Source organism: Gastrolobium bilobum, unplaced genomic scaffold, assembly GCF_033153095.1.
Source record: "Gastrolobium bilobum isolate Gb01-03AN ecotype WA unplaced genomic scaffold, APGP_CSIRO_Gbil_v1 utg49266, whole genome shotgun sequence".
Taxonomy (NCBI): Eukaryota; Viridiplantae; Streptophyta; class Magnoliopsida; order Fabales; family Fabaceae; genus Gastrolobium; species Gastrolobium bilobum.
Genome location: NW_026895527.1, coordinates 104,246 through 131,641, shown reverse-complemented (window position 1 = coordinate 131,641; position 27,396 = coordinate 104,246). Strand labels below are relative to the sequence as shown.

At 37.1% G+C, this 27,396-nt stretch overlaps 1 protein-coding gene across 2 annotated transcripts in view; it reads right to left on the bottom strand.

The window, feature by feature from the left end:
* Positions 1-569: 569 nt before the first annotated feature.
* LOC133315382 (mitochondrial intermediate peptidase, mitochondrial) overlaps positions 570-27,396 on the bottom strand; it is a 49,188-nt gene continuing 22,361 nt past the window's right edge. Inside the window, exons 12-17 of one of the 2 annotated variants that reach the window (XM_061516989.1) lie at positions 21,237-21,353; positions 9,822-9,947; positions 8,116-8,183; positions 2,036-2,171; positions 1,741-1,906; positions 570-1,096 (exon numbers count right to left, since the gene is read on the bottom strand). In XM_061516989.1, coding sequence (XP_061372973.1) covers positions 822-1,096; positions 1,741-1,906; positions 2,036-2,171; positions 8,116-8,183; positions 9,822-9,947; positions 21,237-21,353 — 888 coding nt within the window. In that variant the 3' untranslated portion in view covers positions 570-821. The remainder of the gene's footprint in view (positions 1,097-1,740; positions 1,907-2,035; positions 2,172-8,115; positions 8,184-9,821; positions 9,948-21,236; positions 21,354-27,396) is intronic. The other variant, XM_061516997.1, reaches the window with a different exon arrangement.

Sequence of the window (27,396 nt, the reverse complement as noted above, 5' to 3'; positions counted from 1 at the left end):
AAAACCTCCTGCCAACTGTCCAATTATAAAATCAAAGGGTGTGTCTATACGAGACAATATTCAAGGCTCCCAGCCTTGTGGTCCTTGTAGAGAGAATAGGAAGGAGAGAGAGAGAGGGAGAAGAAAAAGAGGAGGGACCATGGAATAAATTCTCGTGTCTATACATGATGGAAGATGAGAATGCTCTCGATTGCAAAAGAGAATTAGTGTTCAACGTGTGCGTAAAAAAAAAAAACCAAAAAAAACTTCTACTCCCTTCACTAATATGGTCATGTAACTAATCCAAAAACATTCAAGCTTAGAAATAAGCACATCTTTAAACTATTTTATAGAACAGAACAAATTTATGACCGCAACTGTTAACTATGTTTCTCTTTGTAAAGGTCTGATCTTTACTTGAACTCTGTGCATAGTGAGGATTTTATAATAGCAAACTGCCCTTTATAGTTGTTGAAGCACTAATTACCTCAATTCTCTGAGATAAGCAAACATTTGCTTCAAGTGTAGCCAGTCTTTTAGATGTGCTGTTAGAAATGTTCATTTTATTTCTTTTAAGGTGAGTACATGTGTGATCGACATATGAAATTGTGCCTTAATCTGAAAATGAATTCATCTCATGTGAGTTTTTTTTTTTAATATTACAAGGTTACATGAATAAAGAAATAGACACAAGGACCTAAACAAAGCCTCACAAAATTTTTGACAGCATAGTTTAAGATCTGGAACTCAATCAAATTAGTGCTGCCTCATTTGCCGAGTGTCCCAGTGGCAGATATCTTTGTTGCTAGGTGCTAGTTGGGTTGAGTCCAATTTCTTTAAATTCACAACAAATGGATCTGCTGTTGCTGATATTCTTCAATCAGTTTCATTTCATCACAGAGACTTGAAATATCAGGGATTATCCCTCCATCATAATACCTATATATCCCATCCCCTACTAAATCATTTAACAAAGAAGCTGGTTCTCTAGCTCCTCCATGCTGTAAGAACTTTGTTCTTAAAGCAAATCCTGTATTTAGTGATAGCGGATCCTCCTGGCACAATTTCTTCCATATGGTTGCAGCAAAACATTTGGCATACAAATAGCTATAATACCCTGCACAAAAATGAAAAAGAAGTATAACAAAATGTTCAACTGAAATTGAAAATTACTATAATTGAATAATTTCAAGCTGCAAGGGAACATGTTTTTGTGGCATTAATAGGATAATTAAAACTATAACAATTATCAAATGTACCGTAAAGAACCAATTTAATCCAAAAGCTTAAGCTATTAAGTAAGAGCCACTTTAATGGTTTTATATTAGACTTCTCTAACACACTCCCTCACACAAGAGCTCATTGGGCTTGAAGGTTGTTAAACATCCATCTCACCTTAAAGCTCAAACTGTTAAGGGTCACTTTAATGGCATTATTAAATTCAAAGTGTTAAGGGTCACTTTAATGGCATTATTAACTTCTCTAACATGTACAAAACCCTTGGCATTATTAATATTAAAAATTAAATTCAAAGTGTTCAACCTTGTTGAAGCACAATATAGAGGAAAGCACTTTATCCAAGGGAATAAACTATTTCCTGATCAAACCCACTATTGAAAACTAATGAATCCTATCCTTCTCAGTTCTCATAAATCTAGCATATGTTGATATAAACAAACATTAATTTATTGACATTTCAGTATGCTAAACATCAATGAAACAGTTCAAGGGATTAACGCAAAGATCAGACTTCAGACGCACCTGCACCATAATTAAGGAGATGACTAAATCGGGTCTCCCAATGTGTGCCTTCCACATGTTCCCAATTGGTATGCTCTCTTTTCAGTTCTGCAACAACAGAACTACTATCACCAAGAGGGCATGGCTGTTCTCCAAAAAGTGTCTGGTCAACTAAGGCATACAATATCTGACAGAAAACACAATGAAACTATGTTAATTATGTTTTTTTTTTTTTTTTTTTTCATGAATACAAAATTGTACTGACTTCAGACACCATCCTGTCCCCCACACAGACATAAAGATAAAAAGAAAACACCTGACGTTGCAAATCGGTTGCAGCAAACATATCTCTGGCACCCTGCATTGCCTCAACCAGCTTCTTAGGGATTTCTTCCCCAGTTGAACAGTGTCTAGCAAATGTTTTCAAAACTCGATAATCCCATGCATAGTATCTATCCACCAAAAATAGTACCAAGTCAGTCACAATCTAGCAGATCAATTCCACAGCATCAGCAGCAGCAACTCTTTCCTTATTTACATCATTAAATGAAAATATTTTCCTTTAATATAGCCTTATTTATCTTATCATATGCCAAAAGTATCCTTTAATTATCATATTAAATGCCAACATTTTCCCTTAATACAATTTCTAGACTTAAAATGAAATTTTTTTTCAAGCATTACAAAATTTGGAGCTTAATTTTTTGTTGAGAAGAAATTCAGTAACAAACGTCTAATGCTACCTAAGGAAAAATCAAATTCAGAATGAAAATGTTTGCATCTGATGCATTTAGATATTATATATAAGTGAAAATTCAAAACCAAAAATCAGATACTTTTCAAGGTCCCTCAAATCACAAAAACCCTATTATTTTTCTTATTTCATTTATGATGCTAAGTCCCTTTCATTTTATTACAAATGCATGGCCAAAGCCACAACTTTTAATAAATAAGTCAATTACAAATGACTGAAACCCTATTTTGGTTCCTGACAGTTGATTTTGTTCTTAATTTCATCCCTAACTCTTAGTATTCTCATGATATTAACAAAATCACTTTAATTTTGGTCCCTCCATTTCTGTACCATTACCAACTAAATGGAAATGATGATGTATAACCGTTAAGGGTTACATAGGCACTATGCGTTATATTCCAGCATGGCACTTGGACAGTGCCTACTAGGTTGCTTCAGGAAACAAATGAGAACAAAACTCACAATTTGGTTCCTGAAATTCGATTTCACCCACAATTTGGTCATTGACTAAAATAAAAGATCTCGTTTACTGTTAAGACATAACATATTAGCCCTACAAATTTTATAATAATAATAATAGAAGAATGATCAAGACACATTATATGGAAAACAAAACTCAAATCATAGTGATATAATCTTTCGCTAAAATTTTGTGTTAATATTATAAGGGTTCTATGATATTCTTTATCTTGATCAGTCTTCTATTGTTATATAATTCTCAAGGAAAATTTGTTATGCCTCAATTGTAAATGAGATTTGACAGTTATTTAATAACTTATCAAAGTGAGCTTTTGTAGCCAGGGACCAAACTGTAGAGAATTCAAATGTTAGGTATAATAACCGGCATAATTAAAAGTCACTAATTGGGTATAGATGTGTCATTAAGGGGGATAAATGAGGGTTTGTGAAGCAAAATGGCAAGATGACATCAAGTGACTGCTCGCTGGCTTGCTCACTGAAGTGAAGGTTGGGGTTGATTTGAGGTGAGCTTTGGTGAGTTTGTTGAGTGTCATGAAATGAGAGTTAGGGTTTTCTTGGTATTTTGGGGAAAACCGAAAATGGCACTTAGATTTGGTGTTTGATGCTTGGTGTTGTATGTTGTTATGCATAGGGTTGATGTTGGTGGTGATGATCTTGGTGTGGAACCACCCTTGAGCTAGGCTCTTGAGATTTTCAGCAAAGGAGGTAAGTTTTGAGCCTATTTTTTGATTATTCATGAGCTTTGAGTTGTGATAATTGTGTTTATGTAACATTGTTTGTAACCACACACTTTGAATAGGTCTTGTTGGTGATTTTGGTATTGTGAACTTTGAAGTGTTGGGACTGTTTTGGGAACCTAGAGGAGCAAGAGGATAACACCATGACGGGTAAACTCTTAGACCTTGAGGGATTTTTCCCTTTGATGTTCCACCACACTCCATGAGGAGTTGGGTTTGTATGGCATATTTGTGTATTGGTATTGAAATTGGGTGTTGTTGCTTTAGATTGTGAATGTAATGTGCTATGTATGATTGCACGATTGGATAGATTCTCTGGCCAGTAGAATTGATTGTTACTAGCATTCCGGGGATGGCCGATGGACTTGAGGAATGACTTGGTTGGTGTTGATACACCTTGTGCATGGTTATATGCTGATTATTTATGAGTTTTGTTGCAAAACGCCATTTTGATGCCTGCATATCATGGAAGTGAGCTCAGGGTTGGAGGAGTCTCCAAGGACCCTGAGTTTACTGAGATTGTATCTCACCCCATGTGGGGATTATTTTTCAGGTACCCCGAGTGGCACAGATGATGTTTCCCGTGGCAAGAGGCCCAAGTAGGGAATGTGGATATTTGTATTTATTTTGTACCCTTTGACATAATAGCATGCTGGTATCATATTTTGGAGTTGTATATTGTATGTTTTGGTTATGTATGTAATTATGTCAAAATGGGAGAACTTTTGAGCCAAGATAATTATGTTGAGGACATTGGCATATGTATTAATCAAGATTTTTGGAAGGATTAATGTATTTTGTAAACATTGTATCTTAATGCTATTTATTGTGTAGAAGCCATAATCTACCATTTTATAAGGATTGATGTAAAGGACTTATGAAATTTCCAATGCACTATTGTTAATTGTCACTTTAACAATTGTGTATTATATGGTTAAAGATGTAGTTGAAAAGTATAGTGAAACATGTGTGAACGTTGTTGAAAACCATTGAGATGGTGTGATATTGTATACATGTTATGGAATCCATTTATTGATCAACTAGGTACACTTGAATGTAAAGAAATGGAATATTGCATCTCTAGGTTGTTAGTGGAAAACAAAGGAATTACTTTTTGAAAAATAGGGCCTGCTCGCTGAATTGCTTGCTTAAGCGAGCTAGCCTGATGATGACAGTGGCTTCGGTTTGAAAAATAAATTGCTCGCTAATCTTCTTGTAAGAACCCGCACGTTAAATAAGGAATTTAACTGATTAATTATGTTAAATTAGGAAATGATTCCATAATTGACCCTAGTAATTATTAAGAGGCTTTAATAATTATGATAAGTGATTAAGAATGCTGAAAGTCGCTTTTCGGAAGAAAAGTGCAGATACCGGTTCTGCTAGTCGGTATAAATGCGTACCGAAAAAGTATCCCGGAAAATTATAATAAGTACATGATAATTACTAGAATAATATATAGGACTTGTAAAACGAGTTTTAAGTCAATATAATGAGAACTGGTGCCAGAAACTGATACTGGCTATGAAAAGCGCGTACCGGAAAGGTGCTCCGAAAAATATAATAAAAATATGATAATTCTTGTAAAATTGAGTAGGTTAAGAATCCAAAGTTTGAGATTAAAATGCTAAGTGTAGCAATTAAAGTTAATACTGTGTGTTTATTGAGTAAGTGGCTATAAATACCCTTATTATGGGCATAAAACCCTAAAATCAGATTTTCCTACGTGACTCACTAGGTGGCTGAGGGTTGGCTACTGTTCCATTGCCTCTTTTCACCATTTTTGGAGCTCAAGTTGTCACCTTTGCTTGGGTTCTTCATCCTTGAGCTTGTATACACTTGAGAGTTATCCTTGTGAGGGTTGGAGGGTGCATTTTCTGAGTCTTAGCCACTGTTTGAGTCAGTCTTGAGGGCTGAGTTTGGAGGTTGAGTAGTGGAAGCCTTGGTCTTGCCATTTGTGAGCTCCAAATGTCAATCTTTGTGAAGAAAGGAGCCATCTTGTTGTGCATTTTCGTACACCTTCTTAGTCAGAATTGTGAGGAGCCACTGGTGAGCTCCAAGAGCACTTCATCCTCTGTTTTAAGCCTTGGGGTGAGTTGCCTAACCTTTGGTCATGTGTTTTGATGATTAAAAGAGGTGTCTTTGCATGAAAATGAGTTTAACATGTAACCAACTGTTAGTTGAACCTAAAATTGATTAAAGATGCATGCTTGGACGTTACATTGGATTAAAAATGGAACCTTTGAAGGATATCTTCGCGAAATGCATAAACTGCTTTCTGTCGCGAAATATCCGGATATTTGCTCGTGAAATATCCAGATATTGATATCCAGATATATGTATCGGATATTGATATCCGGATATGGGGATCTGGATATCCGGATATTGATATCCAGATATTTCCAAAGAGATATCTGGATATTGCATATCCGGATATGCCCCGAGGAATATCTGAATATTCTGGGATTTCGAAGAACAGTAGCTGTGCTGTGAGGACAGTAGGCTATTGGGGGTTTGTGGACTCTAGATTGATGAAGTTGAACTTCTGTAATTAATGAACTAAGTCAGAATCATGTGATTAAGGGCTTGTGGCTTTGTTGGAAGCCTTAAGACTTAAATCGTAAAAGGAGAACGTAGTCTTTATGTTAATGCTTTTGAGCTATGTATGTTGATACACTTGCTGGTCCTAAATCAGATTGTGATCTGCTGTGTGTTGGACTTGAGCTGTGAGGACTCTTGGCATTGGATAGTGAGCTTGCAAGGTAAGCTTTCGTGTCCTCGGTTTAGCCATGTTGTGGTTCCACCATGTCCCATGGGGGTATGGTTATATGCATGCTGACTTGTTGGATGCTGGATATGCATGCTGCTTTTATGATTTGAGCTTCATTTTATGTTTATGATTATCTTGTTGAGACGCTGTTGATTTGGTGAGCATGGGGATTGTCCATGACACATAGACTAGTCATGTCTTAGTTTTATTTGGAGTTGTAATAATGTATCAGGATATTGTCCGGATTACGTGATGTAATACCGTGACTTAGATACTCACTTTATATGTTATATTGAGGTATTTCAGTAGATGTCTTATTGCAATTTACATTCAGGCGATATTTTATGAAATTGATTAAGTAATCAAGTTGGTAATTGATAATGACGTCAAAATTGAAAAGAAAAAGAATATTCCGCATTTTTAATTAAGCGTAGCTTAATACGATGTAATGATAATACTACCGGATATATACGGGGTGTTACACTTCTCGCTTTAGCAAGCAGATCAGGGAGGAAGCCTAATGCTCGCGGACACAAGCTCGCTTAAGCGAGCATCCTAGCGAGCAGTGATGAAATATGGATACATCAAGGAAAAATAGTTAGAGGACTTATTATATGATAACTTAGAAGTATTTAAGCAATAATTAAGTATTGTTAAAGGAAGCATATATGAGTTTTAATATTTGTAAAGAAAGAAAAAGTTTATTTGTAATTCCGCGTTTATCTTATTTTAATTCCGCATTTAATTACTCTGATTTTAATACGCTTAATATTATAAGCAATGTTAACAAACCGTTTTAGAACGGGGCATTACATTAGGGACTTAATTATGAGTTTGAGTTGGCATTTTTAATTTTATTATAAAAAAAAACAAGTCAGCACTCCTGAAGTGCCATGCTGGACATAACAGTCCACTTGAATCTTTAACATTTAGACATCATCAGTTCCATTTGGTGGGTAATGACATAGAGGCACAGAAGGACCAAATCAAAGTGAACTTATGAATATCAAGAACTAAATTGGGAAGATTAAAATATCAGGACAAAAAATGAAAATGAAGTTAGATGTCAAGGACTAAATCAGTGTTTTAGTAAAAAATTAACAGGCTAAGAAAATAAAATTTTACAGATTTGGGTTTATATTTGAGTTTAAGTCTGTAAAAGAAAAGAAAATTAGGCAATTACACAACTTTAAATCAAGTATCATCTGTCAAACAACCAATTCAACCCAAAAGTTTAAACTGTTAGGTAAAGGCAGATCAATGATTTCATATTTATATTATATTTATAACACGTCCTCTTAGACTAGAGCCCGTTGGGCTTTAAGGGTGGACACTGCACACGCCCACTTATCTGTGCAAAGAAATACAACAATATTTAATAAAAAATTATTAGATGAATGGAAGCGACAAGGATAACTTGGATCATTTGGGAAATTTTGATACCATGTCACGCAACCAACTCTCTCAAAAGCTTAAGCAATTAGGTAAAAGTAGATGAATAATTTTTTATTTTATTATATTTTTAACATCATCCATTTAAACAACTTAACATCTTTTTTATTTTATATACCACCTTGATTTAAGGGTTAAGACTTAAAGAGCATAGTTTTGGCAACATTCTACTCATCATCACAGTAAAAGCAAATTCTACTCACTCAAAGAGGTTGGATGGTATTTCTGCAAAATCAAGAACTGTTCTGGTGCCTGAAAAATGTTGGTAGTCCTGCAATGAGAACATGACAGCATCACATTACAAAAATGACAGCAGTAACTTTTTTTCCAAACCTTTCTATTACTAATGTTCATTAAATGTTTGCAAAGGTAGTTTGGTTCATTACACAATATGGTAAGACAGTTCATATAATTAGAATTTCAAAACTCATTTAAACAATGTCTTTAAATTTAAGTCTATTTGCACAAATCATGTTGATATTTATGGCTTCAGAATATTTGATGAGAAAGATACTTCACTGCTATAAATTATACGTTATGATACTGATAACTGAACATGTTTAATGTGCTAATAATATAAATCATAAAGATACAGTAGCCAACAGAGAAGCTATGGTATATGGTTTATGTGGGGGAAGCATTGCTTTCTGACCCTGAATAATTGTTATTTCTGGGTTGTGCTTCAATATGCCAACTCTTGAATTAAGAAAGAAAGAAATAGCATTATCATTGTCATGAAACAACTTTCCCAAAACTTAAACTATTAGGTGTACACATGATTGGTTTTATATTATGTCTCTAATATTTCTCCTCAAGCAAGAGTCATTTGAGCTTAAAAAGTGAACAATATACAGGCTCACCTACCTTGTGCTGAAACTAAAGTAAAAGAGTGGGGATGACAAGGATCAAACTCTAGACTATTTGGTTACAGGGACTCTAATGTCATGTTAGGAACAAACTCTCCCAAAGTTTAAGCTATTAGGTGAAGACACATCCGTGATTTTATATTACATCTCTAACAATCATTACATTAACTAGAACTGGAGTAAATCTTACTTTATTATGTATTTATCTTTGTTATTTATACAATTTGATTGTTGATATTCCTTGTATATTGTTGACATTCATTGTAAACTTTAGTTTTGGAAATCTAAAATTGAGGGATTTGACTTTGTAACTGTAAAGAACCAATTCAATCCAACAGCTTAAGCTCTTGAGTGAGGCTACATTAGTAGTTTTATATATCTCAACACGCCCCCTCACACGAGAGCCCACTAGGCTTAAAGGGTGGACAATGCACAGGCTCACCTACCTGTGCGAACAAAGAAATTCCACTTGAAAGAAAGTGGGGGGCGGCGAGGATCGAACCCGGGACACGAGGCTCTGATACCATGTAAAGAACCAATTCAACCCAAAAGCTTAAGCTTTTGGGTGAGGCTACATTAATAGTTTTATATATCTCAACAGTAACCTTTCAATATAAATCAATGAGAGGTGATAGTATTTCTCTCAAGCAAATTCAAACAGTTTAGGGTTTTTCAAGTATGATTAACCCTATTATTAGGATACATTTTATATTCTTTAGAGAATAACACATTAATGATAAATAAAACAAATACAGCATGTTTTCAAAGCACCACTCACATAATCTAAATATCATTTTAATAATTCTTGAAAAGCATATTTGTCAATGTGGTTTCCCTATGTAAACTTGAACACAATTGTAGAGATATTTGAAAAACAAAAGTATTTAGCTTTGAAAACTGATATTTTATTTTATATTATAATTGCCTAATTTGCATTACCAACAGAAATTCCCCAAATGTTCATCTTTGATTCCACCACTTCATATAGCTTTGTCCTCATTTTGTAAAGCAACAGTTTGCTCATCAAAAGTTCAAGAGAATACCGTTCTTGAAAGCAGTGAATGAAGAGCATGTCCAAACTCATGAAATAGAGTTTCCACTTCCCAATGGTTAAGCCTTACAGCCGATGGATTACGTGAACCCGAAAAATTACAGACAAGAGCTACAATCTGCAAAATCAAAAAATAAAGCAACATCCAGAAGAATAAACAGTCTGCCTCCTCTATAGTGAATAGAGCAATTTAGTCAGTAAAGTGTGCTTAGATGAGTATTAATGTTTGTTTAAAAAATAAATAAATTTTGTTCTTAGGAAAAAAATATTTATTGAACAATAACAGTACATAAGTCCAAGAAAATGTAAACAGTTTATTACTATTTTTTATCATCAGTTATCCAAGCACAATTTACTAAGTACTCCTAACATTTAGGTCATGAGGGAAAATAACATGTAGCTTGTTTCAAGGTATCCAAAAATAAATAAGTTTAATAGAAATAAGAAGTCCATCTCCAATATGTCATAAACAAAGATAACATAATTAGCAAATGAAAAATGGGATAGGTTATTCTACATACCATTTTTTCTGCCTACCTTTGCCTACCACTTTAAAACACCATTAGATCAGAATCTTAACTAACATTTATCTTTCTCTCTCTTCTTAAGATTCTGATCTAACGGTATTGGAGGGTGGTAGGCAAAGGTAGGCAGAAAAAATGGTAGGTAGAATAACCTATCCCATGAAAAATATATGGAATAGTTTCACTAAAAGTTGCAGAAAGTGCAACCATAGTAGTTAATTGCGCCGCAAGCCGCGCCGTATGGGTGTTGCGGTCCCTCTCCGCAAGAAACCGCGCCACACCGGAACGCAATAGCGGCCATCGCGATCGCATTTGCGGCCAAATTGCGACCATATTGCTGTCATAAAGCAAAATGTCAATTTTGTCCTAAATTTAAATGTGTAAAAGAAAAAATTTAAGGATTTTTTAGTCTATCCACGTCTCTCTCTGCCTTTAAAAAATGTTTCTTTTTGTCATTATTTCTGTCATATATCCATTCCGTTATTCCACAACCGCAACCCGCTATAACGCTATAGCGTTTTTCGAGGTTGGCCGCGACATGCCGCAATCCGCATTTGATAACTATGAGTGCAACGAGATGCAATCATTGCCCCCACAATAGGTGAAAAATGCTATATTATTCCAATAAAGAATGACATCTAAATTTGCTTAACCTTAAGTTGAGAGTGGTATGAAAAGGTCCCTATTTGGAGTTTGATTTCACCCTCATTTTCACCATTATGCACTTGAGAAGAAACCAGAATAAACTTTAGGAGAGGTTTCTCTGAGTTGCTTGAGTGTTCTGCTCTCAGCATACTGATGTTTATATATACAGGGAACAATAAATACTTATATTTACAAGAATAATAAAGAATTGAACTTATTTTTGTCACCCTCATGTTTCCTATGTTGTCATAGTCCCATATCTTTTACTATTACTTGTCACATAATATTCACTGTATATCATTATAATTATTGTAAAGATTCTGTTTCCATAGACCAGTCATTATTTTAGGCAAGTAATTATTTAGTTAGGACTTTATAATAGACTGAACTAATGTACAATATTATTCAAAAGAAATATTAGTCAGTATTTTTCCATTCAACTCTGCTTCATCACTTCAGAAGGAGCTGAATAATAAGAGTAGTAAGCTTCAGTCCATTCTGATTTGGTTTGATTCTTCTCATTTTTCTTTCAATCAAAACAAGAGAATTTAGACCATTGATTCTTTTGGAGTGTTCCCTTATAAGTCATGTTTGCAGTTTCTTACACATTCTTCTAATATTCAAGTTGGTATCAAAGCAGGTTCTGACCCATCTCTGTTGAAGAAACCATAGTTCTGTTGCGCCGTGTGTCCTTCTGACAGTCTCGTTATAAAATTGTTGAAATATAGTGAATAACTCATACCGATTTTCCATTAAAAGTAACCAAAATACATCGAGAATAGTGACAAAGTATCTAGATCCCATAATAGACACAGTCCAACTTGGACACCTAATATCAAAATGAACTAAACTAAATGGAGACAAAGCACGACAAACAACTCTCTAGGGAAACGAACTACCCAAACTGACACGACACACCCTGCAAAGTAGACAATTTTGACAGACAAAACACTATCTTCTATAGCATGGAAGGACTAGGATGACCCAACTGAGCATGGACAATGAGAGGAGAATCCATAACGGAGCAAACATGAGTAGGGCTTGAAAGCTAGTAAAGGTCACTGGACTCATCCGTTGCCAATCGTCCTCTCCAAACATCGGTCTTACAAAACAACATAATCTTTAATAAAGAGATTGGCAGTGCCGGAGGCATAAAGCATATTATTAATAGAAATAGAAGGAAAAGGATTGGCAGTGCCAACCCCATGTGACAAAATTAAAGAGCCATTAGACTTGAAAAGAAAGAACTTGAAAAGTAGGATTGTATTATGTGAAAATTATATTTTACAAATGTACAAGAGCTCTCTATTTATAGATTGAATGACCTAATGGGCTAAACCCAAATAAGATTCTAGAATGAAAAATAAATAAAAATACATAATTACAAAACAATTATTTACAACACTCCCCTTAAGCTGAGGAATAGATATTTATCATTCTCAGTTTGCTAGTAAGCTCTTAAAATCTATCTGATGGAAGTCACTTCGTCAGAATATCAGCTAATTGACACCCAGAAGAATGTATGGAGTAACGATCAACCCGCTATCCAGTTTCTCTTTGATGAAATGACGATCGACCTCAATATGCTTAGTCCGATTATGTTGAACTGGATTATGAGCTATACAAATGGCTGACTTATTATCACAAAGTAGCTTCATAGGTCTTTCATATCTTATTTTAAGATCATCAAGTATAATCTTCAACCACAATAATTCACAAATGCCTTGAGCCATATATCGAAATTCAGCCTCTGCACTTAACTTGGCAACCACATCCTGTTTCTTACTCCTCGATGTCACTAAGTTACCACAAAGGAATATACAATAACCAATGGTAGATCGACGGTAAGTCACAAATCTAGCATAGTCGGCATCAGTATAAACTTCTAAAGAGAGATTGTCATCACACCGGAATAACAGTCCTTTACCAGGAGTGGCTTTAAGGTACTGAAGAATTCTCTCCACTGCCAGCACGTGTTTTTCTTTTGGATTATGCATGAACTGACTCACAATACTAACAGCATAAGCTAGGTCTGGTCTAGTATGAGCCAAATATATCAGTCCCCCAACTAGTCGCTGATATTGTCCTTTATCAACTGGACGACTCCTTTTCATAACCAATCTTGTGATTCTACTCAATAGGAGTACTAGAGGGTTTACACCCAAGTTTTCCTACTTCTTTAAGAAGATCAAGGACATATTTCCTCTGACTTAAAAAATTTCTTCCTTCGAATGAGCTACCTCTATCCCTAGGAAATATTTCAATCTCCCAAGGTCTTTAATCTCAAATTCAGAAGCTAGTCTTGCTTGTAGAACATGTCTCTCCGCAATACCAACCCCTGTTATAATACTGTCATCAATATATACAAGGAGCACAGAAAGCTTCCCATATTGGGAGTGCTTAAAGAAAAGTGTGTGGTCTCCTTAACTCTATTTGTATCCTAAGGTCATCATAACCTTATAAAACCTCCTAAACCAAACACGAGGTGACTGCTTCAATCCATACAAGGCCTTCTTTAACCTACAAACTTTATTTTCTCCATCCATAGAGTCAAAACTAGGCAGGATTTCCATGTTAACTTCTTCTAATTAACCATTAAGGAAAACATTCTTCCCATCAAATTGATTTATATCCCAGTTGTGATGGGCAGCAAGTTTCAACAAGGCTCTCACAATATTCATCTTTGTTACCGAGAAAAAAGTTTCTTCATAATCAATGCCATAGGTCTAAGTGTAACCCTTGGCGACTAACCGAGCCTTATATCTCTATAGAGTACCATCAGAATTATACTTTAGGGCATAAACTCATTTGCACCCGACTGCTTTCTTTCCATTAGGTTTATCAATAACCTCCCATATTTTATTTTTCTCCAAGACATTCATCTCCTCTTACATGGCCTGAACCCAATTCTCATCTTTTAATGCTTTGTGCACTGATTTTGGGATGGAAATGGAACCTAGTGCTGACATAAAAATTTTGTGCTGCATGAAAATGTTAATAGAAGAAACAAATTGAGAGATAGGATGTTGGGTGCAAGATCTTTTTTCTTTTCTTAAGGCAATAGGTAAGTCATCAGAGACACTGGGTAAATTATCAGAAGCAATGAGTAAGTCATCAGAGACAAGAATATCGTGTTCAGAAACAAGAGATTCAGGACTTACCAGCATTTGGTGCTAGAATCTTCTGCAAAGTATGCTAAGGATCACCTTATTGACTCAGTCTCAGTCTATTGCCGACTCTTTGATTTGGCTCCATCATAAACGCTTGGGGCATCCTCCATTTCGTTTGCTTAAATCTTTATTTCCATCATTTCTAAGTCTGTTGAGTGTTTTCATTGTGATGTTTGTGAGTTTTCTAAACACCATCAGATCTCTTTTCCTTCTAGTACCATTAAAAGTTTTGAGCCTTTTGATCTTGTTCATTTTTTATGTTTGGGGTCCTTTTAAAGTTCCTTTTACTTCTGGTAATAAATGATTTGTTTCTTTCATTGATGATTGCACTCGTGTAACCTGGGTTTATTTAATGCATGAAAAATCTAAGGTACCACAGTTATTCTTTCGATTTTATAAAATGATTGAGACCCAATTTGGTAAAAGAATTAAAAGACTAAGATTCGACAATGGTACTGAATATGTCAATCAGCGTCTTTCCAAATTCATCCAAGATCAGGGCATGATTCATGAACTTACTTGTGTGGACACTCCTCAATAAAATGGAGTTGCTGGGAGGAAGAATCGTCATCTTCTTGAAGTTGCTAGTGCCTTACTTTTTCAAAATCATGTACCCAAGTGCTACTGGGGAGATGTCATTCTTACTGCAGCTTTCTTAATCAACCGCTTGCCCTCTCGGGTCCTTGACAATGTAAGTCCTATTCACTCTATTCACTCAATGACTTCATTCTTTCCCTTTGTTCCCTCTATGCAGAGTCTTCAGCCACGAGTGTTTGGGTGTGTTGTCTTTGTCCACGTTTATAAACATCTTCGCAGTAAGTTGGATCCTAGAGCTCTCAAATGTATCTTCCTTGGTTATGCCCTCGATAAAAAAGGCTACAAGTGTTATCATCCTGCTAGTCAGAAATTCTTTGTCTCAATGGATGTCACATTTCATGAATCTGAGTCTTTTTTCACAAGTCCTCATCTTCAGGGTGAGAGTAGTTCTTCAGTAGATTCATCACCTTCTATCTTTGAGTCTGGACCTTCCATGTCTTCTCCTACACCTCTTATCCCAATGACTCTTCCCCATTTTCCTTAATTCATAGTGACATATGGGGTCCAGCCCGTGTTAAAAATATTTCAGGTGCTAGATGGTTCATTACCTTCATTGATGACCATTCCCGAGTTTGTTGGGTATATCTTCTAAAGGACAAGTCCGATGCTGCATCCATTTTTAAAAAATTTCATGCCATGGTTCAAACCCAATTCCAAGTTGCTATACAAATTCTTCGTACAGAGAATGGCAAAGAATATTTTAACTCTATTCTTGGAGAATATCTTTCCCAACATGGCATCCTTCACCAAAGCTCGTGTCCTGACACACCCCAACAAAACGGAGTTGCAGAAAGAAAAAACCGACATCTCCTTGAAGTTGCTCGGGCTCTTAGGTTTACTATGAGTGTTCCTAAATATCTTTGGGGAGAAGCCGTTCTCACTGCCTCGTATCTGATAAATCGAATGCCATCTCGTATTCTAAAATTTCAGTCTCCTCTTTCTAGTCTTTTCCGCACCTTCCCTTCCTTCCGAGGCGTCTCTTCCTTGCCTCTCAAGTTATTTGGTTGCATTGCATTTGTCCATATTCCCTCTCATCAACGATCTAAGCTTGATCCTAAGTCTCTCCAATGTGTCTTTATTGGTTATTCTCCTACTCAACGTGGCTATAAGTGTTATTCACCCTCTCTTCGTAAGGTCTTTGTCTCTATGGATGTCACCTTTTCTGAGAATCAACCTTTCTTTCCATTGACTTCTCTTCAGGGGGAGTCTATAAGAGCAGATGAAGATCAGTCATGGGAACCTATTGATGCCACAGTATTACCTCTACTATTGGAAACAGGGGGAGCTACAGAATCCTCACCATCAGGAGCCTCCTCAAAATGGGGACAAGTTTATAGCAGGCGAAAGCCTCCTCAAAGTGTGAATAACCCAGAGCCTCTACACTGCCAGGCAATGTTTTTAAAACGTAGAGTCTACGCAGAAACGGTGGGGGTGAGCAAAAACGTAAAATTGAAAAACGTAAACGAAACGTAAGAGTTTACTACGTACTAAAAATATATATATATAAATAAATATATCCAACATATATTACACCAATACATAAGTTATTACAAATTTAAGTTCAAACACTAAAGTAAATAAAAATGAAGTTTAAACTCAGTCATCATGATACAAATTAAAACCCAAACATTAATTAGATGAAATAACCCAATATTTAACATTATTAAAATGAATTTGGATAAAAAAATTCACATATAAGATAAGAAATAAAAAAATATAAAAGATAAATGATAGAGTTTTTGAATTTTTTTCCTATAATTTTATAGATATTATAGTGTGTGAATATATTCTAAATAATTTCAATTAATACACTGTAATATATTAATGGAAAAAAAAAAAGCATAAGTAGCAAACTAGGCCAACCCAATCCAATAACTATTGAGCCCAAGTCGATAAGAATATGAAACGCAACAGTTTTGTTAGGGTTTATGAGTTGAATAACAGAGGTGAGAAATCAGAGAGGGAAGAAGGGTGGGAAGATGGGAAGAAGAAACGGGGAAGGTCATTGCAAGAAACCCATTGTCATCGATTGGAGTCTTGCAAGTTCAAGTATTCTACCATTGATGAACTCGTCAACCATCTTCGCTCAACTTACCCTGATTACCAGCGAACGAAGCACGAAGACAGATTGCAAAAGATGGAAGCATCACACATCAGAAAGAGGATGCGGAGCAATCAGATTCAGGGCCCTCTATCGACATCCTCTGCTTCAGCTTCGGAGAGCGAAGAAGATGAGGCTATTTGTGTCGACGTCAGAGTCCATTTCTTTCACTTTTTTTTTTCAGTTTAACTCGGTAAACACGTCGAGTCAACCGAGTTAACTCGACGTTTCAACCGAGTCTATCCAAAATCCGTTTCTATCATCGATCTGAAACGATTTTGGCCAAAAAAACGTAAAAACGTTCATTCCAACCGAGTTGAACGACGTTTTAACAACCATGCTGCCAGGATTCTGAACCATGTTCTAGTTCCAGCACCCCAACACTTGAGTGCCATGATGAAAATGATCTACACTTGCCTATTGCTCTCAGAAAAGGTACTCAATCTTGTACTACTCATCCTATTTCTATTCATATTTCATATGGAAAGTTGTCCCCAGGGTTCCGTGCTTTCAATACTATGTTGGATAGTACAAAGATACCGAGAAATATACATAAGGCTCTCGATGATCAAAAATGGAGGGATGTTGTCTTTGAAGAAATGAATGTTTTAGAAAGAAATGGAACTTGGGAGATAGTGACCCTACCCAAGGGAAAACAGGCAGTAGGATGCAAATGGGTGTTTACAATAAAATTCAATGCAGATAATAGCATCAACAGATACAAGGCAAGATTGGTTGCAAAGGGTTTCACGCAGACTCATGGGATAGATTATCATGAGACTTTTGCTCCAGTTGCTAAAGTCAATACCATCCGAGTTCTCTTATCACTTGCTGCCAACCTAGATTGGCCTCTGCAACAGTGAGATGTGAAGAATGCATTCCTAAATGGTGACTTACATGAAGAAGTCTATATGGATCCTCCACCTGGTTTTGAAAAGGGAAATGGATCAGTGTGTAAACTAAAAAAGTCTCTATATGGGTTGAAACAGTCTCCTAGAGAATGGTTCGACAAATTCACACAAGCAGTCAAAGGAAGAGGCTTCATTCAAGCACAGACTGATCATACTCTCTTCCACAAACACTCTAAGGATGGTAAAATTGCTATTCTTATTGTATATGTAGATGATATAGTTCTTACAGGTGATGATATTGAGGAATTGAACTCCTTGAAGAAATATCTAACAGGTGATGATATTGAGGAATTGAACTCCTTGAAGAAATATCTAGTAGCTCAATTTGAACTAAAAGATCTTGGCACTCTCAAATATTTCCTTGGTGTGGAAGTTGCTAGGAGCAAAACAGGCATCACTCTCACACAAAAGAAATATGTTCTAGATCTTTTGTTGGAAACAGAAATGTTAGGGTGTAAGCTTGCTGAGACACCCGTGGAACCTAATACCAAGTTAGGTATTGAAGATAGGAATGAGGTGGATAAAGAACAATATCAGAGATTGGTTGGTAAACTAATTTACTTATCTCATACGCGTCCTGACATTGCCTTTGCGGTGAGTATGATTAGTCAATTCATGCACTCACCCAAGGAGAAGCATCTTAGTGCAGTCTATAGGGCAATGTTATTAAAATCGGCTCGATCATTGACCCGGTCGATGTACTGGGTCAGTGGGGCACTGGTTCAACCGCATGACCCGGTAATTATATGCAATTTTATAATTTAATTAAAAAATTATAAATATACTCAAATATCTAAAAAAAATAATAAATATTTCAAATATTTTAATATAAAAAATAATAAATCACATACTATTATCCAATAAAGGATCAAATAAAAATATAATGATCGTGATACGGGATTTTAAATTCAGAAAATGACATCTCTAACTATAAATCAAATCAAAATTTTCTGCATAATGCACAATTGAGATAATATTAATGTTGTAGGTACATAATTTATGTAAGTCAATAAGCAAAAAAATATTCAAATATGTCCATTATGATTTTAGTTTTTTGAAAAAAAAAATTTGGATTTTTTTTTTTTATGACCGGGCCGGGTCACCGGTTTTCATGAAAATCGGCCGGGTCGCACCGGTTCTGATGCATGGCCGGTCCGTTGCTTCAACCGGACCGGTTATATGACCGGTTTACCGATTCCCAGGTCGACCCGATCGGGTCGGTCCGGTTTTAATAACTATGCTATAGGGTGCTTAGATACCTCAAGAACACTCCAGGAAGATGATTATTCTTTAAAAAGGGGTATAAAAGGACGATTGAAATCTACACTGATGCAGATTGGGCAAGCTCATCAGTAGACAGGAGATCTACCTCAGGCTATTGCACCTATGTGTGTGGAAATCTTGTTACTTGGAGAAGCAAAAAGCAAACAGTGGTTGCAAGAAGTAGTGCTGAAGCAGAATTTCGAGCTTTAGCTCATGGAGTTTGTGAAGGAATCTGGTTGAGAAGACTTCTTCAAGAGTTAAAGATTTCATATTCCCTACCAATAAAACTATATTGTGACAACAAGGCAGCTGTTAGCATTGCTCAAAATCATGTGCATCATGATCGAACAAAGCACGTGGAAGTTGATCGTCACTTCATCAAAGAAAAATTAGATGATGGAAGTGTGCGTATGATGTATGTTCCAACCAAAGAGCAAACTGGAGATATCCTTACCAAGGGCCTACACCGTCCAGCATTCGAAGACTTGATTGGCAAGTTGGGAATGATCAACATTTACCTCCCAACTTGAGGGGGAGTTTAGAAAATCAGAATTCAAATATTTTCCGTTTTTATTTCCTATTAATTAGGATTGATTAAGATTGATTAAGATTGATTAGGATTGATTGTGATTAGGATTGATTAGTCATTGCTGAGTCATTCTTAGCTATTCTTTCTTGTATAAATACTCCTCATGTAATTTATTCAATATCAATATATACAAAAACCCTTTTTCTACAATAGAAGGCCTAGGCAAAGTTGATCGTGTGAGCAGAGCGATCAACAGGATCCCATCACTTATCAACAGAATGACCAAGCTTATGGCAATAGGTACATTGAGGAAAAAATTTGTTAGATATACAAGCACGACCAGAACCCTTGGGGACAAGAGTTAAGGAATCAACAAGAGAAGTAGGCACATCAGGCTTATCGAGATGCTTGGATGATATCCAGATCAAAGAGAACCAAACAGAGGGAATCATTGGTAAGCCCAAAATTTGATTAGGATTGGCATAATACTCTAGAGGCAAACTATAAAGGGCTAACAACATGAACGTATTTTGTTGCTCAAGATCCTTGACAGGTATCTCGGCAGGGCAAGAGCTCGTAGCAGTGATGGGCAAAGCCATGAATCTTCCCCAAATCTGAAGACATATAGCCATCAAGCCGCCGAGGCGCAACAATGCTTAGTAGATCCGGCAAACTCCATATAAACATTGTGTTCATTGGCATAGAGATCCTTGGCATGCTGTCAAATGGACTTGCAAGTGAGATGAGAGCAAAAAATCTGCATCAAGGATGGATGAATGGTGGATATGATGACACTGCACAACTAGGCATCAATTTTAATCTAGCAATGACTTTCAACATCAGGCACAAATTCAGCCTTGGTGGTGAGGTGGTCGACATAAACTTGCCAGTAAGCCAAAGTTTAGTATTCAATGCCCAATTGTCCTAGTTGGTATTATCCAACTTGTCTATACGAAGAGGGAGATTGACATAATTAATGAAAATGGGCAACTCAAGCTTTAGAACATCCTTAGGAGGGGCAGAGGAACCAAATTTGGCAATGGGTCACACCAAACAGCAAAACAAAGGCCGAACGCACAATGAAGGGGGTCACAAAGAAAGATAAGGCCTCCAAACAAACTTTGAAGGGGACGACACCCATGGATGTAGGCAGATCAGAGACCAGCTCGGAATGGAGAATAATGACAAAAAAGGCATGACCATACGCTGGATGACTGTGCTGCCGGAACGACAACACGTCAGGAGATGCAAGAAACTGGATAGATGACATAATTTTTAAAAAAAAAAATATCGTCGGGTGGATTAGGATAATCACATAATAATAGTTTACCAATGTGGGACTTCATCCTTTAAGTATTACTACCCTATTTTTCAACTTTACAACAAGTATAAATACAGGGTTGGACTATTATGATCAATCGGTGTGATAGTTTTCTCTTAGTCTCACGTTTCCTTCAATTTTCCTTTCTCTTTCTAAAACCTTATTTTTCCACTGGAAGATGTATCTGTTCTCTTTTCTCTCTAATATAACTTCTTTATGAAAAATTTAAAAGCAAAAAGTGTTTCACATCAAAAGGCACTGCATATTTGAGTGACAGAAGGCAAAAACCATAATTGCTAGTTAAATGCATCAATCTTATTAAGGAAATAAAGAAAATTTCACATACTGGAAGTTGGTATTCTGTTTGAGAAATCCTGCGGCCCCCTTTGATTGCAAAATGAGCACAACCAGGATACTTTCCCTTTCTCGAGTACAAATCAAGGTAGAGATATCCCAAGTCACCCTGAAATGAGTTTGAGTCTCAGTTCATTCAAACTGATTAATGGATAAAAAATGCAGAACAGTATTGATATTAATAATCAGAGACAATGTAAATTACATATGGGTGATCAGATCTTTGGCAGCACACATAAATGAAATAAGTTCCAAAACCATAAAATCTAGGTACAATCAAAAAATTATCAGAACATTAGAAATATTACCATAGCAATTAGAAATATCATCATGAAAGGACCAGGCACGTGGAAGATGACCATCATTTCATCCAGAAAAGGTTAGATGATGGAAGTGTGTGTATGTATGACATACATTCCCACAAAAGAGCAATCTGCATACATTCTCACTAAAATCTTGCATAGACCAGCCTTTAAAGACTTAGTATGCAAGTTGAAAAAGATCAATATATACCTCCAAACTTGAGGGGGAGTGTAGGAAATCCTTATATTTCAATGTTTTAGGAAATTATCACATCCCTAATACATAGGGTTTTTTATAATTATCAACGGGGAGTGGTTTTTTTTAGCTTTCATTTTTTACTCATAGGTTCACTGTATATATTGTAACCTCTCCTTATTGAGAAATACAACCCAATATAGAATTTTTGAAGAAATTCTAATCTCTGGCCTTGCCTCGCTGCTTACTAACTGTGTGACTCCCCTATATGTATTCCGTGAATGCTATTATAATCACTTGAGATTGAATAAAATTGTATATTACAATGTATAAGAGCTCTTTATTTAAAGAGACTAAATAACCTAATGGGCTAAGCTCACAAGATGTGAGACTATTCTATTATATACACTGAACAACTATTCTAACACTCCCCCTCAAGCTGGTGCGTATATATTGTAAGCACCCAGCTTATTACAAATGTATTCAACCCAAGGACATCTAAGAGCTTTAGTGAAGACATCCACGGGTTGATCATTGGAGTTGACAAATGCCGTTTTGATTTCTCCTTACTAAACTTTTTCTCAAATGAAGTGACAATCGATCTCTAAATGCTTGATTCTTTCATGAAATACAGGAATAGATGATTTATGTAGCGCAGCTTGATTATCACAAATGAGTGTCATGGGATGTTCCTATTCACAAAAATGGAGCTCATGTATCAACTACTTTAACCAAATTAGCTCGCAGGTAGCAACTCTCATTGCACGATATTCGGCTTCTACACTAGATTAGGCAACAACAGTTTGTTTCTTACTTTTCCAAAAAATCAAGTTTCCTCCAAAGAAGACACAGTTGAAAAAGAGATAATCTTATCGATAAAATTGTATATTACTGTTGAGATATATAAAACCATTAATATAGCCCAACCCCACAGCTTAAGCTTTTGGGTTGAATTGGTTCTTTACATGGTATCAGAGCCTCGTGTCCCGGGTTCGATCCTCCCCGCCCCCCCCCCCCCCCCAAACTTTCTTTCAAGTGGAATTTCTTTCTTCGCACAGGTAGGTAGGCCTGTGCATTGTCCACCCTTCAAGCCTAGTGGGCTTTCGTGTGAAGAGGCGTGTTAAGATATATAAAACCATTAATATAGCCCAACCCCACAGCTTAAGCTTTTGGGTTGAATTGGTTCTTTACAATTACATCTGTACAATTGCTCTCTATTTAAATAGACTAAATAACCTAATGGGCTAAGCCCAAAGAAGATTCTAGAATAATAAATAAATAAATAAATAAACAAATACAATTATTTACAACAGACACAATAGCCTGAAGTAGAGCGTCTATCCGAGGGTTATCCTACCCAATCGACATTTGAGTAACCAAAAATTTCTGTATTTTCCTGATCTGAATATAATAAATCTTTCCCTGGTGCTCCTTTGATGTACAGGAGGATCCTTACAGCAGCATCCCAATGAGAATCACAAGGAGAGTCAAGGAATTGACTAGCCACTCTAAGAACAAAAGAAATGTCCGGCCAAGTCATAGTGAGATAATTGAGCTTTCCAATCAACCTTCAATAAAGTCCAGGATCAGATAATAGCTCTCCTTGTCCAGGCAGTAATTTAATAGTAGGATCCATCGGTGTATTAACTAGCTTACACCCTAACATACCAGTCTCATCTAGGATATCTAAGACATATTTCCTTTGACAGATAGAAATGCCCTGTTTAGATTGTGCTACCTCAATCCCTAAGAAGTAATAAAGCTTACCAAGATCCTTTGTTTGAAATTGACTAAACAAATACTATTTTAACTGGCGAATCCCAACTTGATCACTTCCAGTGAGAATAATGTCATCGACATAGACTAACAGATAGATGCACTTGTCAGGAGATGTGAATCTATAAAACACAGAAAATCGACCTTACTGCGGATTAAGCCAAAGGCCTGAACGGTATAACTGAAATGGTTGAAACATGCCTGAGGAGACTGCTTGAGGCCGTATAAGGACTTACAAAGTCTACACACCATCCCAGACTCCCCCTGAGCAACAAACCCAGGTGATTGCCCCATGTAAACGTCTTCTTGTAAATCACCATGAAGAAAAGCATTTTTAATGTCTAGTTGAAGGAGTGGTCAGTGACGAACAGCAACGAGGCCAAGAAACATGCGGACAGACACCATCTTAGAGACAGGAGAGAATGTGTCACTATAGTCAAGACTGAAGATCTAAGTAAAACCCTTGGCAACTAAGCGTGCCTTGAGACGGCCAACATGGCCATCAGGTCCAACCTTGACAATAAAGACCCGTCGACAACCAACAATAGACTTCTCCGGAAGAGCAGGAACATGGCCATTGGAATGAAGAGCAATCATCTCATCAAGCATCGCTTGGCGCCACCCTGGATTGGAAAGTGCTTCACCTATGGTCTTAGAAATAGAAACAAAGGTGTAATGAGGAATAGAAAGATGGTCATAGCTTAAAAATGTATAAAGAGAATAAGGGTTACGAGTAGTACGTATACCTTTTCTATGAGCAATGGGAAGAACCTCTGGTAAAGGAGCCGGAGGTGAAGAGGTGACAAGAGTAGGCGATGAGTCACCCAGGGTCAAGTCCGCAGAAGGCAGTTTATGACGATGCTACTAGGTGAGAAAAGGGAGGTTCACAGGGAAGGAGGCAAGAGGGTTGTCATCAGGGAGAGAGTCACCTACAGCTAGTAAAGACGAGTCAAGAAAAGGAACAAGAAGAACCTGTGGCAACTGAGATGGGATAGAATAAAAGGGTTGTTGATCAAGGAAAGTGACATCAGCGAAAACAATATGACACTTAAGATCAAGAGAATAACAACGATAACCCTTTTGAATACGAGAATAACCAAGAAAGATATACTAAAAGGCTTTGGATGTTAACTTGTCCTTACCAGGAGTGAAATCGTGAACAAAACAGATACAACCAAAGAAATGTGGAGATAGAGGATAAAGAGGAGCATCTGATAATAAATTATGGGGAATGTCATTGTTGAGCATAGATGAAGGCATGCGATTGATAATAAAACAAGAAGCGAGTACGGCATCCGCCCTGAAGTGAAAAGAAACCTGCATATAAATAAGAAAGGTACGGGAAGTTTCAATAACATGTATGTTTTTACGTTCAACCATCCCATTTTGTTGTGGAGTGTGAGGACAAGTGGTTTGATGTAAGGTATCATATGTAGCCAAGAAATTAGAAAATTCAAAAAAAACATTTTCCTTAGTATTATCACTACGTAGAATACGAATAGAAACACCAAATTGAGTATGAACGTCAATAGAAAACTTTTTATAAATGAAAAATAACTCAACGATTTTTCATTAAATAAATCCAGGTACAACATGAATAATCATCAATAAAAGTAACAAAATACCAAAAACCTAAAACAGACAAAGTACGACTTGGACCCCATATATCTGAACGAATAAAAGAAAAGGGAGCATCAGCTCGTTTATTGACTCGACTGGCAAAGGAGGAGAGTGTGTGCTTCCCTTGCTAACACGACAAACAATCTAAAGACTGAAGACCGGATAAAAGAGAAATCATCTTCTGTAATTTTGAAAGACTCGGATGACCAAGGCGGCTATGGATAAGTTGTGGAGATTCTGTGAGAGAGCATGCTACTGAAGGACGAGGCACAATCAAATAATAAAGCCCCTGTGACTCACGACCCACTCCAATCGTCTTCCCCGTACCTGGATCCTGCATAGAAATAGAACGGTTAGAGAAAATAATGGTGCAAGTGAGGGAGTGAGTCAATTTACTAACAGAAAATAAGTTATAAGGGATGCCAGGAATGTAATAGACAGATGTCAAGGTCAAGGTAGAGGTCGGACAAGCTTGTCCAATCCCACGAACTGGGGCTTTAGTCCATCAGCAGAGGTAAATGAAGGTAAATGATCAGAATAAATAAAAGATGTAAAGAGTTCCTTATTACCACAAAGGTGATCGGTAGCACCTGAGTCAAATATCCAAGAACCAAGTGATGTAGAATGAGAGACACAAGCAACGGGATTACCAGTATCTTAAGCGGAGGGCTGAGACTGAGGAGAAGCCTTCCTAAAAAGAGACTGGAGTGCAACATAGTCTGCAGGTGTGAGAGAGATTGAACCAGATGATGCAGTGTCTAACTGAGCTATATTAACAGCAAGAGAAGGTCACAGATGAGGATACTTCGTGTAACAACGATCTTCAAAATGACCAAGTTGCTGACAATAATTACGAGGTCTTTGACCACGTATGCCAGGGCCCCCGCCACGACCGCGACCATGTCAATTGTTCCAGCGAGTGTCAATACGGGAAACAAGAGCAGTGGAATCAACAACAGAAGATGAATCAGGAGCAGGAAAAGGTTTCTTGTTGAGATTCAAGAGGTGTAGGTAGGTCAGTGATAGACTAGGATCCCCACTAGTCAAGATAGGGTCACGGATAGCATCATACTCCTTTGGAAGACCAAAAAGAGTAGTAAACATATAGAGACATTCCACCTGTTTTCAATATGCAGAAGCATCAGAAGGATAAGGTAACATGTCCAAGTATGCCTGCATCAAAGATCGATTTTTGCCAACATATGTTTCCATCTGAATATCAGATGATTTGCGCAAATTCATGAGTTGAGACATGATAGAATAGAGTTGCTGGATATTGTTAGAATAGTTGTAAAAATAGTTCAGTATATATATAGTCCCACATCGTATGAGCTCAACCTATTAGGTCTTTTAGTATCTTTAAATAGAGAGCTCTTGTACATTGTAATACACCATGTGATTATTCAATATACAATTATTCTTTAATCTCAAGTTGGTATCAAAGCCTCGTCGCCCCCCACTTTCTCTTGTGGCGTTTCTTAGCAAAGGTAGGATGGGCCTGTTGCATTGTCCACTCTTCAAGCCCAATGGGCTCTTGTGTGAGAGGGCGTGTTGAGATATATAGTCCCACATTGGTTGTATGTGCAACTAATATGGAGTTTATAAGGCCTTGGGCACTCCCACCCTTTGAGCTAGCTTTTGGAGTTGGTATCAGAGCTTTATCGCTCTGGGGATCCGCTTCCGCTAAAATCCTAAGCCCACTGCTTAGGTGTTCTCTTCTACTTTGCCGTGCATTCTTCCGGCGAGTTTTTCTCTAAGCCGTGTGTCTCTCCGGCTTGTTTCTTCAACTGTCAGAACCACTTCCCGCCGCCAACAACCGCCAGTCGTCACTGTTCAGGCCACCGGAGCACTGTTCCGGCGAGTTTTCAACCCAGAATACCTGCGATCAGGACCGTCTCATCCCGGCGACCAGTTCTGTGGTGGTCCGACCACCGTCGCACACGCGCCATTCTTCTCCTCTACGCGTGGTGCTCACGCGCCACCTTCAACCGGCGCGTGTGACTGTTCCGGTGGATTTTTCCGGCCGTTCTTGGACAGAACTTCTCGCCTTCTTCTCCTCTTTCCGGATCTGTGCTTGGTTCTTTGTGGGTCTCATTTTAGACGCGTGGTTCTCCTTGATTGGATATCGTTTGCCTTCGTTTACGGCTTTTATATTCTGTTTTTAAATGGCAGCAGCGTCCACTGATCTCTCGGAGGTTAACTCTCCTTGTCCTCCTGTCAAAACTTCCTCAGGAGTCATCTCTACTAATATTGGGCCC